The following is a 13722-nucleotide window of genomic DNA, read 5'->3' on the forward strand; positions in this document are numbered from 1 at the left end:
AGTTCTGAGCTCATTTGAATGGCTTCTGTCCCAAACCTGAGTCACCGGGGATTCCATGGACTTCCACGTTCACACTCTATGCATTTCCAAAAAACAAACTGCCTGATGCTGTCATGGAAAACCTGGATCCTTGCATTCTACAGTTTCAGTATGGATTGCATCCAGGTCACAACCTACGGAAGACAGCTGGCAAAAGTCAGCCCCGCTGGCCAACGAGCCAGCTTTGGTAATGGGTCCCAGAGGGATCGGAACCCATGTGTGCTGCTGTCTCTGCCAAGTCCCAGACATGCTCTCCTCCAGTGCACACCGGTCTGGAGTCTCTGCAGCCAGGGGAGTCTGACCAGCCACCTGCAGTCAGACTCAAGTGAGGAGAAAGAGGAAGGAGAGAGGAAGACGCTCTGCTCTCGTCTGCTTCTTAGAACCGTGATAGAAGACCTAATGGTCCAAAGCCTCAGGACGGCTCTGTACCTGAGCCCTACGGCCTCATTCCAGGCAGGCAACCCAGGAACCAGAGAGCAGCACCAGACAGAAAATCCAGGACTTGAAGACAATATGGCCAATTATAGCGGCTTATAAAAGGGATCGTGTAGGGTGACGCCATGGTGCAGCAAGGCCAGTTCATTAGATGAGAAGGAAGGGTAGGCTGGGGAAAAAGTCGAGGAAGGAGAGAGGAGAAAAAAGACGAAGATGGTGTCTACAGAGGACGATGGTTCAGATTGAGGTGAACTAGATTGATTTTATCTTGTCTAGGTGGGCGGTTTATACCTTTATCAATTCTAGTGAATTTATTGTGTGGGTGAATCGTGGACTGAGAAATTGACATGTAAATCTAATTGCTGAATTACAAGTTTCTGGAACTTTGATTTTTACCGGGCTAAAGAGGACGATGTAGGAAAGAAATGGCTGAGAGGCAGTTGGAGCGTGCGGATCTGGTTCTGCTGCCCATGCAGAGTGAGAACCATGCAAGGGCCCACAGAACAAGGCGCCAACAAGTGTGTGTGTGTGTGTGTGTGTGTGTGTGTGTGTGTGTGTGTGTGTGTGTGTGTGTGTGTGTGTGTCTGTGTGAGGCATGGAAACTACCGCCTAGGGGACCACTCGGCGAGGGCAGCTAAAAGAGAGACAGCCAGCAGAGGGCAGCTTGCCTGGCAGAGTAGCAGCCGGTGTGAGTGGCTCCGGCAATTGGGAACCGATAGAAAAATGTTCCTTTTTAATTTTTACCGCAACAGTATCCTGTTCCTTAGAACACAAAAGCTTGGTAAGAAAGCAGTAACTTTCACAATCACCACAGAGCTACCACCGTTTCCCAGACGTCAAACATCATGCTTGCCCTGCCAACACACTATCTACCTTAACCCTCAAGCAGCCTCCAGTTAAGCACTGTGATTAGACTCGATTACAGGCAGGCAGACGTGGACCTTAGAGAAATGGGCTCAGTTGGTCAGTGTCTCAGGCCTTCTGAGGTAAGGCTTAACTCCAGTGATGGCCAGAAGTGATTGCTGAACACTGAGGCAGGGATGTCTAGCTTCCTGGCTTCCTTGGTCAGGCCTTGAAACAAATCCTGCTATTTCGGTTAACTGTACTTGTTGCTTTAACATAACAAAATTTCTGAGATGACAGTATCTTCCACACATAATTCTGAGGCCGAAATACCGATGTTTTAAATGTTTTGTTTTGAGAGGGGGTCTTGATACGTAGCCTAGGCTAGACTTCTGATCCTTCTGCCTTCCTCTTCCAAATGCTCAGATTACAGATATAAACCAGCACACACAGTTCACAGTTTATATTTCTATATAAGCCTGTGGAATATTTATTTATTTTTAATTAATATGTCTCAGGAATATGCTTATGTCATCTCATAATTTTACATCCAGTCACTTTTTAAAGGGCCATTTTGCAAGAAAATACTAACTACCCCAGTGTGAGTGAGTATTGTACAGCTCTAACAAGAACTTCCTTGCTTCATGGTGAAGGGGGCGTCATAGAGGAAAGCTCCAGGGCAGCCAGTCATGTGGTGCTGAGGGTGGGACAGCCTCTGGCAAAGAGGCCAGTCACTATGTCCACACTGGTATGGTTACTTTTGTAGCCAAATGTTCCAGGACTAGGCTTGCTGCCTACAGGGGGCTGAGTGCCTGGGGTGGACCTTCATCCTAGAAGAAGGAACCTACTAGCCCTTCTAGCAGACGTGGGAACGTGGGAAGAATAACTCCCTGGTGTTTATCCTCACCTCACTGTGCTGTGCTATCAGCCTGGCTGTGGACAAAGCAGCCAGTCTTTTCTCTTATTTCAGAGCTTCGCCTTAAACCCATAGCCTCTAGAGAGCAAACTGTAGACAGGAGGGCTGTCCGTCTCCTGTCAGTTTAAAACTGTGAGTAGGCTCAGAATTTCTGAAATGTGCCGAAGTCACAGGGATGGACAGAAAACTCAAATTTGACTCAAATTTCTTCGGGAAGCAGATGTTTGTAACTATCCTCTCTAGCAGGCTGGCCCATGAGGCATATATACATCCTCCCCAGCTCTTCACAGACCATCTTTGAAGAGAGAGAAGTCAAAAAAATTCTCTGTCATGGATACACACACTGAACTCCTCAAAAACGCTTGCTTGCCAATTAGGAGAAGCAACAAGAGCATAACAAGATTTGTTGGGCTAACAGCCTCAGGGCTAGAGTTTGCTGGAATGGCCCTTGTTAACACCATACACGAAGCTGCATGTGATAGTCCATTGCCTGTAATGCCAGTACCTAGAAGCTGAGGCAGGAGGATTCCCATGTGTTCAAGTGAAGAAAAAGAAACATAAAAACATAAGAAGCTGCACCCGAACAATCTGTAAGACCAAAACATAAAGGATGTCTCTACTTTGTATCCAAAGACTGAAAAAGATGCCCTGAGCCCAGACTGCTCCCCCCCCCTATGCTGTAAATGGCGCTGTTTTTTTGTTTGCGGTAGGTAGATATTTCTGTGAGCTTCTCAGGGTAAGAAGAACTCCTAGAAAGACACACCAGGAGTCTCTTGCAGACCAACTTCAAAAACCCCACAAGGAAGGCACAAAGCCATGGAGGGTCAACTGGACCTGGTCGGAAAGTTAAGCCCTACTTCCTGACTAACCAGTGGTCTTCCAGAGGATTACTGAATCCGGGGTGGAGGCTATTTGTTTAGTTTGACTTTTTAAAACACTTTGGTAACACTTCACAAATGTTTTAAGATAAGACACCGGAGGCAGTATGTCAGAGAAGAAAGCTGAAAAAAAAAAAAAAAAAAAGGACCCAACTCAATCCTTCAAGGATTCTGGGAGGTGAAACATCTAGGATACAGGCTTTGGATTTTACAAGTGAATCTAAAGGACCAAGAGCCGCACAGAATTAGAAGCCTAAGATGAAAACACACACACAGAGGTGAGATCACATTCCAGCCTCCCCACTTTGCACAGAGAGGTGGGATGCCACCTGTCCCAAATTGAACCTGACAGTTAACAACAGCACTGACATTTGTAAGCCCAGATCTAACAGATTGTGTGAGCGTCTGCATCTCTCTGGCCACTCACAGCGGATCCTCTCAGACAAATGAGTGCCTGTCAGGTGGAGAATAACCCTGTGGAGGCAGCCCAGGCTGCAGGGCAGGGTGTGTCACCTCAGCTCATGACCCCATCCTCAGTCACTGCTTACAGAGCCCCCCAAGGTTTGAGGGACAGAAAAAAAACAAGTTATCTTATCAGCTGTTAGAGAAAAGCCCTGTCATTTGATCTGTTTATTTGGAAGCTGCCCCGCTGAGCTCACGACTTAGCTGTGAGGCTGAGGGTATCAGTTGATGTAAGCTCTGGGGTTTCCCACTCCCTAGATCTGGGGCTCAGCTGGTCTCTGCTGAAGAAGGGCCTAGGTCCTGTTTATGCAGTGCTGAGAGGGAACCACCTGGGCTCTTCGACATGGCTGAGGTAGATTCCTGTTCCTTCCACTGTAGCTGAAACCAACGGTACCCTGTTTAAAATGGGAATGTTCCCCATGTTCATTCTACCTCTGGGGAATGTGTTCTAACTCAACTGCACAGAGGCAGTCCCCTTCAACTGCTGTTGTCTTGGGTCGGGGGTCTACCTTTCAACCCTTTGGGGGAACCTAGGTAGTGCCAGGGTCCACAGACCTTTTCTTAAAGGTCCAGGATCGCTGTCAAGAACTCAAGATTTCCCGCCCATTTCCAACAAGCTCGTTAGGGAAAAATATCCGAAGTGGAAGTTAGTTAGCTTGCATCTTCTGATCTAACTGCAGGGAACATTCTGTCAGGCTCCAGGAGACAACTTAAGTGGAACATTATTAAACGCAGAGCAGCTGATGCTAATCCCTTCCCAGGAGGCTGGAGTCCTCCTGCCCAAAAAAGCTGAACTCACCAGGGTGGAAGGGCAACCTCTTTGCCTCTAGTAAAACACGGGCTCCAGAGCAAACACGGGCTCCAGGACAATGTCTTTCTTTTTGCTGCAGTTAGGACCAGCTCCGACCAAATCCCTCAGATATGCCCTCACCACCCGCGCATGGGCACTCGGTCAAGGCACGGTTTTAGTTTAATGAGAAAAGCAAAAAGTAGGCACAAGTTACTCAAACAACTCAGACCCAGAGAAAATGAGCACCGAGGAGAGGCTTGCAATGTCAGATCGCAAGCCTGGTCTTACTATTGAGACAGTGAGACCAGAGGAAAAAGATCTTGGCCAGCCCCCTTCAAGAGACGCAAACAGTAAGTGCCAGGAGTCCGGAGCTCAGGTTCCTCTGCTTACCGCAGCACTCACCTGCGATTCCCTGCAGGAGCCCGCAGACGTTGAAAATGCTTTTCCTCATGATGCTTTGCACGCACATGGTGAAGACGGACACCAAAGCCACTACGCAGAGAATGAAGATCCCCATGGCCAGGAAAATAGCAGTAGCCTGCCAGAAGCCGCTGGCTATCTCCCCAAAGCTCTTGGCGTAGGTCCCGCACAGTGTGTCCCGAGGGACTTGCTGCATGGCAGGGGTGCGGAGGCAGAGGATGCCCAGGTAGTGGGGCTCCGAGTCCATGCCTGCCTGCTCGTCGCCGCTGCGGGTCTTGGCTTTCCCGATCAGCCAGTCGGCGCTCATGAAGGCAACGAGTTCAGCAAAGGCCACCACGATACTCAGGAGGGTCCAGAGCATCGAGCGGCAGGTGACAATGACATGACACATATTGATGTTCACGGTGGGAAAGCGAGGCTGGAAGTCCACGGTGTCAATCCAGAAAGACAGCTGTGAGTGGCGAGGAAGTCCGAGAAGGAAGTCTCGGCGAGGGTCGCTCAGTCCCGTCCGAGGCAGCAGAAGCAGTGAGGTCTGGATCCCGGGCTGACCGCATTCATACGGAGTGCTGAGTCCCAGCGGCCAGCAGCCTCACCTAAGTCCAGAAAGGAGGAGGGTGAGCGGCTGGCCAGGCCCCGCCCCGCCCCGCCCCCACCCGGGACGCCCGCCACCTTCCCGCCCACCTTCCCGCGCTCAGCTCCCAGCCAGGCGGCCCCGGGGCGCTTTCTGGATGCCATTGTTCCTCACTTTTTTGCTGTAACACCGAGCAGTGGTCGGTGGGGAACCTTACCAGGCTCCCACCAGCCCTCTGCTGGGACACGCTCTACCTGGGACACCGCCCCAGGCGCCAACCGCTATGGAGAGATGCAGGCTCGGAACTTTGTCAATGCCCTGACTGCCCCTTGTAGAGTTTGTGAGGCAGTGGTCACTGCCTCGCTAGCACATATGCCAAGTTCTCTAAAACACCGACAGTTTTGGCTATTTAACAGGCGAGAGTAAAAACCTTCAACTGCCTGGAAATCAAATTACCAGGAAAGTATTTGGTTCCTAGCTGAGTCAGGATGCAAGGGGAAATGATCCCCGGAGAAAGAACAAACAGGACACTGCTGCCCACACTAGTTTCCCATGTGTTCCTCGCATTATTTTAGAGAAGTTAATTTATGCGAGTTAAAACTTCTTGAAAAGCCTTCAGGGGGTCATAACTTGGGAAAATGAGGACCATTAATTAACTAGGTGTCCTTACAGCTGGGTCCACTTGTTGACGACAAAAAGTTGTCCTTGAATGCATCTCTTGAATTGTCCCAATTCATCTCCTGTCCCTTGGCCTGGGACTCAACATGCTCCTTGTTTCTGAGTTCACAGAGAGCTCATTCTGCTCCTGAGAACACATGACTTCATTACCAGGGGACTCTGCCCGATGGCTCAACCCTCCTTCAGAGCCTGAACCTCCCTCCATCAGGGGTTGGCACTGCTGGTCTGCAGCACCAGCTCTCTGCCCCTCTCCAAGGTCAGGCAGGATCATGCAGCTCATATCTGACATCTGGTCATATGGCCCTGCTCTGAATGACTCCATCTCATTAACCCAGGTCATGTCAACTCCATGAGAACTACAAAGAGCCCCTTGAAACGCTGGGCTTGGGTGAGGCAGGCGGCAGTGGAAGAGGGAGATAAATGTGGAAATAGCAAAGACCAGTATCAAAGCTTAAAATGGAGGTTGGGGTACCACACGCCAATACTTTGCCTGCTGGCTGACACTGTAGCGAGCGGTGACAGTACGCATCTCATGAAACATGAATTTAAATTGCATCACAAATAGTCACAGGGGTTGTGATTAAGACACAGTCTGTACAACCCTAACGACAGATGTTTGTAAGCTGCCAGGCTGTGTTGTGCTTGGTTAAGGGAGGAGGTCATGTGTTCCACTAAAAAACACCAAGAATCCTTAGATCTGGGTTCTAGAGCCAGGAGGTCCACCACTGCCTGGCGGTGTGGATAAGTAACTTCTCAGTGTGTCTTCATCGACAACCTATACTGCAAGGCTGCCCTTCCCTCATGAGACAGTTGTAAGAGAGAAACTTACTTGCTAAAGCACCCTGTGGGGCACTGGTTTCAGCAGGCATAGTTACTCCTGTCTGTGGGCTTCGAGAGAAGCACGGAGACCTCATTTCATACTTCTGCACCCTCTAAACTAGACTTCCAAATCCAACCGGAGAGAAAAGATTAGCACTGAGCACAAACACAGGTGTCACTCCCTAGTACTCCTTAACCAGAGACTGGGAAGCAAACGGTTTCACAGGGATTGTTTACAATGAAAACAATCCGGAAAGGAAGCAGGAGGGCTCCCTGGAGGCGGCACCTGACCAGTCTGTTACAAGTAGTGACCTCTGGAGAGCGCTCTCCAACCCCAGCTGATTTAAAAACTAACTTGCTGTTACGTCCAGCCCATCCCCACCCTTGTCCCTCGTCTATTTAAAGTGGCTTTTCATACTATATCTATTTGTCCCCTTGCTGAACTGCAGAGCTCTGTCATGCTCTCTCGGTGGCAATGCTGTGTCAGCTGGGCTCTGAGTGAGGACTGTGATGAGGCTGTCTTCTCATCACAAAAAAAAAGAAAGGCTGTGAGGAACTTCAGGCCTTGGGGCTGGGAAACGGTCCATGCCAAAGTCAAGGCAAGATTATTTAGGGATCTACAAACTTTAATCTTACAAAATAAAGCACTTTCCCCATCTGTGCCCAAAGAACACTTCTCTCCCCGAAAACAAGGTCCCATGGTCATAACAGAATGGCTGAGATGAAACGGCCATTTTGAACCAGGAGATAAGGCACACGGGTTCCCAGCAAGTTTCCGAACTGCTACATTGGTGGACTGTCACGGTATTCTAGGCTAACGAACTAACTAGGCAGTTTCCCCAGATGGGAGCAAAATCAGGGCAGCTGGACAAGGGAAAATCTGGGAGAGCAGCAGGGGTCCTGACTGGGCTGTGTTCTGAGAAGTGTCCCCATTTGGCTAAAGGCACCGAAAGGCAGGCACCTGCTGAGACAACCTCAGCAGTGTCAGAGGGGAAATGGATCCTCATTATAGATCTCTGAAACCACAGGGCCCCAGGCTCAGTACTCCTCAGCAGGGCACTCTCCTCTGTTAACTGCCAAGTCAGTCTCCACACTCCCTCATAAACCTCCTGGGGAAAAAAAAAACAATAAATTCATCTCCAGTCTGACCTTACTGTCACAGGCACAGGACTGTGGGTCACCTGGAGAGCCTGCTGTAAAAAATGTTACAAAATTGTCAAGAAGGCCCACAAGAAAAGCTTCTGGGGAGAGGAAGACATAAGAGGACAATGACACAAGATTATCATCCCATCGTCCAAAGAGAGAGCAAGGAGGAGGTGACAGTGGTATATATTCCTCGCAAGCTCTAACCGTCCAAGAGGGATGTGCAGAACTAGGTGTGTAACTCGGAATAAGGTGTGTACCTTCTCTTCCAAGTTCCTATTGTCAGAAGGGAACAAAGTGCACACAAAGCCAGAGTCAGGCGGTGCCCGCTGGCCAGATTTCTTCGATTACTAGAACAGATACCGAGGAACAAAGTTCATCTCTACTCTGCCGGTGCAGGAAAGCAGGAGGTGTCAATCCACGCTGTACCCCATCTGGACTCCCAGCGTGGCAAAGAGGCCGAAGGGGGTAAGGGGGGGGGGGATGAGGTGAGGTCAGGGTCCTTACTCACCTTGCACCTGCTTTTCAGTCACATTACAAGAATGCTGGACACAGACGTAAATAGACAAGGATAGGCCAGGAGCAGCTGCACACCCAACACCAGACTCAACATTTTTTCTATTCTAGAGCATGCACAAACGTTTTAGGAACCATCTGCAAATGATGTGTCTAATAGTTCATCCCTAAATGCTTTAGCACAGACCTCCTAAAATAAGGGCATCTCCTTGCACAGCTACAAGACAATCCACTCAAGAAAACAGCCTACTCACACCCGCCTTGTCCACACTTTGCCAAGCCTTCTCCATGTTTTTGTTTGATTTCCCCGCCCTTTAAGCTGCGACTCAATCGAGGCTCGTGAATTGCATTTGGTTATTTTCTAGGTAAAAGCTGTTTTCCTCCCTGACTACCCACCTACTCCCACATCCCTGAAGACGCTAAGACACTTATCTTACTGAGGACCCAACGACCTGGGAGTTTTGGTTCTTCCTGTTACTTAAGCTTCTTTTCCACTGTCTGTGTCACAGAGGTGGACACTCGCTCCAAGGAGTTAGTTCAGTGTATTTCCCGTGAGCATCTTTTGGAGGTGATATGTTTAATTCCTGCTGTACATCTGAGAGGACAGTACTCAGACGTCAGGACCAGAACAACTTCACGCATATCCATTCACACAAACTCAGGCACACACGAGCACACTGTGCCCTGGTTCTCTCTAGCTGATGTGGACCTCGAATCTGTAAGAAGAGATGGGAGACCGGCTCCTCAGGTTTGAGGGAGCCCTAGGCAGATCCTGTTGCTGAGGTTGGGAAGCTCTAGTCTAAGAGACGCCACTTTGAAGCTAGGAGGGATGCTGCTTCTCGGCATCGAGTTCTGCCTCTCCTTGTAACACGGCCATGTTTTCTTTATAACCTACACAAATGTAAAAAGACCAGCAGACCTAAGAAGGGAGATAAACTCCAAATGGGGAATTTACTTGAATCGAGAAGACACACGTTGAGAGAAAAGCTTTCTGGTAAGCAGGAAAGTCATAACTTACAGCATCCTGGAGACCCCAGGCCATCCAGAGACTCTACTGGAAAAGGACAAACATGCTGTCCTCTGACGTTGTTCTCTCCCCGCCGTGCCCCTCGGCAAGCAATGCCATCCTGTGCGAAGGGCATGCACACCACATGACGGGATGGGACAGTGCTTTTCAAAGCTTCATACACAGACCTCAGATCCCCTTGGTTCTGCCAATCAAAAACGGTGCTCTCAGACAGGCTGTTTGTATTTAGCCTCTGCATGTCTGGCTTCCTCATCCCCCAGAATAGAACAGTGCCCTGCTCCCCACGGCTGCAGTGAGGAGTAAGATGTGGGCATCTGAATGACGAAGCACAGCATCCAGTCCACAGTGCCAGCCATTCCTCACTGCCACCATGGGATTAGCATAACACTGAGGACACAGGCAGTACTGACAAATACCAGTTTTGGGGGGCAGGGATCCTTTTGCTCTACCGAGACTGCACGGTCCCCCAGGCTCCAGTTTTGTGACACAACCCGAGGATGACGAAAAGAAAAACTCTAGAAAGTGGCAAAGGAAGGCAAGGGCCAATAAATCAGTGGGGCAAAAGGAAGTGGCCCCAGGTCAGAGCTCTGGTAAAAATGGCGGCCCAGTGTTAGCTGAGGAACCTGCTTAGCGCAGACTCTGTAAGGAATGCTCCCATCTCCAGCTTTGGTCTCTGAGGGACTGAAGGTGGGTGGGTCCCTGGCCAGAGTGGCCCTCCAGGAGCTTTATAGAAACAGAAATACCATACAGGTTTCAAAGCACAAAGCTTAAGTAATTTACACTGAAAACACCAAAGGGGAGGGAAATGTTTTTCTGCTGGTGAACTCTAAGTATGGAAGGATAAAATATTAAATTAACAATATAAGCCCCAAATATCAGTAAATTTACTACCTTGATCTGGGGGAGCACATCTAACCATATGCTTCTGAGAAACTCTTTGTTTCTTGGCCCATTTCTGGATTATTGCCGTCTCTCCTAGACACGGGAACCACACAAAAGGCTTAGCAAATTGGCCTTCAACCCCCAGGTCTTGTGCAAGCATGAGACAGTTGGATAAAGCCAACTGCTTGTGATTTTGCCTCTGAGAGTGAAGAAGACCCTTCACTACCAGAAGGTAGGGGACAAGGACCCCCCACTCTCCACCCCACTCCTGCAGGGAGGTGTTGGGGGGGGGACCTGCACTTCTAACCAGTTCCCACCACATTCTGTCATAGTTTATGAAGGAAAGAGGAAGACACAGGGGTGTGACCCAGTGTGATCAGGACACAGCCAGCGGCTGGCCGGCCACCAGTTCTCTGTCCAGCTCAGGACGGCTCCCAAGTCAATGGGAACAAGGGATTCAGCAGAGCAGCTGTGCTCCAGCAAATCCTGGGACAGCAAGGGAACTCCCTGATGGCTTGGGACCTTTCCCCACAGGCAATGTGCATGGCCTATGCTCGTATGAGAGGAGAAGCACCTTGCATGGCTGCTTTCTTTGTCTTCAGATTTTAAACGATACTACCAGAGGAGACCTCTCAAGCCTTTGCTCTGACCGTCCCACAGGACATACTGGTTACAGAAAATTGAGTGTTCTGCCCATCAAATGCCCCAGCAAGTGCTCTGTTCTTTGAGCTGAATGTGCTCAGCACCTTCCAGCTTCGGTCCATAACCTTTCTCAGCCCCCAGGATAAGCATCTCCTCCTCATACCTCTGATCCTCTGGGAAGTCACTGAAGCAGGGGTTCTCATCTTGCCTGGGGTGACTGTGCCCCCCCAAGCAGTGATGTGTGCCACTGTCTAGAGGCTCTGTACCCTGTCACACCTTTTGGGAGAGAGGTGTATATGCTACCTGTTTCTCAAGAACCGCAGATGCTATTAGGTGTCTTACGAGGACAATAAAGAGTTGTCTCATTGGATGTCAGAGGTCTAGACTTAGAGAAGCCTTGCTCTGATAGCTTCCCATAGTTGACATGAGGACAAGGTTTCCAAAGTATTCCCGTGGTTGTCTCATTATGATGTCAGAGGTAGTTGGGTTTCGGATTTTTGAAAAGACTTAGAGAAGCTGTCTTGTCACACACTGATAGCCTTTGTTTTTCCCACAGTTGAAGCATGGTTCACGCTCCTGTAACACGGGGCACTCAGGAGTCTGAGGCACAAATAATGGCTCTGAGACCATTCTAGACAGACGGACACACACACACACAGACAGACAGACAGACAGACACACGTGTGAGCGTGTGTGCCCCTAGATCTACCACGGAAGATCGCCTGCATATTTTAAACTTCCTCTTCCTTTTTTCCCGTAAGATGGTAGGCAAACCAGACTTCTGACAGAGGGCAGGACTGGCAAATGACTGGGCAAGGGCCTCTGTGTCGCCCCCACAGTCCTGTGGGTCTGAAGCTACTTTTGGTTTATTAATGAAGTGAAAAGTTACTTCCACGAGTTGCCTTTTTGTGCCCTTGTTTCCTATCGTTTTAAACCACAGGTATTTTTCTAATTTATAATGCATTCTGAGTCGGGCCAGAGTCCTAAGGTGGGTTCAGGTGTCATTCCAGGATCAAAAAGGAAGAAACAGAGAAAAGGTCACAAGGGCAGGGAAAGCGGGAACTCGGGAATCAACCCTGGGACGTCCGAGGCAGCAGAGGGGATGTTCCATGCATCCCTGTCCAGCTGCTGCCGTCTGGAGTACATGATCCTAAGAGAACAGACCCGTGGCTCATCCGAGGGACAGCTGGGCCGCTCTGTGCCCAGGGAACACTGACATCATTTACACGGCAACTGCAGACTCTTCTCACCCCTTCTGTGTCCAGGCAGAAAGAAACGCCACTTGTTCAGCCACAGCGCCATCGGCCAGAGCCCTCCCAGTCGCTTCACGAGCCCCAAACAAGAAAAGCAGAGGGGACTGTGCCATCTGTTGTTTCCCAGACTCTCACACAACTCCAGCAAACACCAGAAAACCTCAGGATCCACCAGAACAAGGGCCGCCCCCGGCCTGGAAGCTTCTCGAACAGCTCCCACAGAAGATGACGTTGTGATCTCACGCAGTCCCACCTCTCCTGGGAACTGCATTTCCCACCCCGCTGACTGACTGCATTTGCCCTTCTAACTCTCAATCTATAGCTCACTGGCTTTCCTTTCCCTCTGCTATGGCATCAGAGACAATCCGTCTGCCGGGTCTCCGACAGCACGAATCACGGGAACAGCCATTCTCTATAAATACTCGATGGTAATAAAACCAAACCTCGGCTGTACCTAGGCTGGGATTACAGGCTCACAGCAAACACCTTGACCAGTCTGCCTGGCCTTCCAGTCACCGTTCTTCTGAGAGCTGTACTCATTGGAGGATTAGTTATGGCCACCTCCTGCCTCTGTGGTCAGGGCTAGGACTAAGAAGCTTGCTTCTAGCACTCACAGGTAGGGGGCTGTGTGCTTGTCTCTAGAGCAAGGACCCCAAGGATCCCCCTCCCTGAGAGCAGCCCAAAGACAACTCAGAGACCATTTGGTACCAGGTGTCATCACAGAACAAAACCGTAGGGTGTCCCAGAGGCCAGCCTGCAACCAGGAGCAGGCCAAGTCTTTCCCAGGATGGGTGTCAACTGGGACAATGACTAACAGAGGGAGGTAAGAAGTCATGGAGGAGAACAGCAAAGACAATTTAGATTACAGAACAGGGAGACAGCCATAGGGCAGCATTCGGGAGAGTGACAAACTGAGCCGGGAGGGATTAACTATGGCCACACGCCCTGCTTCTCCACCTCCATCATAAAATCCTAATGATCCCACTGAGAGGACAGCCATTTGAGAGGCTGGCAAGGTCACTACCCTGAGAACAACTTTAATCTGGCCATTGTCTCCTTTTACACAGTCCTTTGTTTGCTTAAGACAGTAACTTGATAAAACCTTATCAGCTCAAAACTACTAATGGGGAAAATGTTAGGAATGCACAGATAGTTAAAAATTCTCTTCCTCCCGTCACTGCCTGATACCAGACAAAAGCAAGCTGCAGTAGATAATGTGCAGACTAATGCTAGGGCCCAGGTCACTAGTGGCCACAAAAGAGGTCATAGGTGTGACGGAAGTGGCAAACAGAGCCAGCGGTAGACGCAGTCACTCACCAGCCAGCACCTGGGAGACAGAGGCAGGCAGATCTCTGTGTTCAAGACTACAGAGTGAGTTCTACAACAGCTAGGGCTACACAGAGAAACC

General features: G+C 49.8%; 1 protein-coding gene across 2 annotated transcripts in view; it reads right to left on the minus strand.

Moving 5' to 3' along the window:
- The window catches only part of Lhfpl2 (LHFPL tetraspan subfamily member 2), an 89453-nt gene that overhangs the window by 19342 nt on the left and 56389 nt on the right, over positions 1-13722 (minus strand). Inside the window, exons 3-4 of one of the 2 annotated variants that reach the window (XM_032899020.1) lie at positions 6025-6159; positions 4766-5376 (exon numbers count right to left, since the gene is read on the minus strand). In XM_032899020.1, coding sequence (XP_032754911.1) covers positions 4766-5174 — 409 coding nt within the window. In that variant the 5' untranslated portion in view covers positions 5175-5376; positions 6025-6159. The remainder of the gene's footprint in view (positions 1-4765; positions 5377-6024; positions 6160-13722) is intronic. The other variant, XM_032899019.1, reaches the window with a different exon arrangement.

This window comes from Rattus rattus, chromosome 3 (genome assembly GCF_011064425.1).
Source record: "Rattus rattus isolate New Zealand chromosome 3, Rrattus_CSIRO_v1, whole genome shotgun sequence".
Lineage (NCBI taxonomy): Eukaryota > Metazoa > Chordata > Mammalia > Rodentia > Muridae > Rattus > Rattus rattus.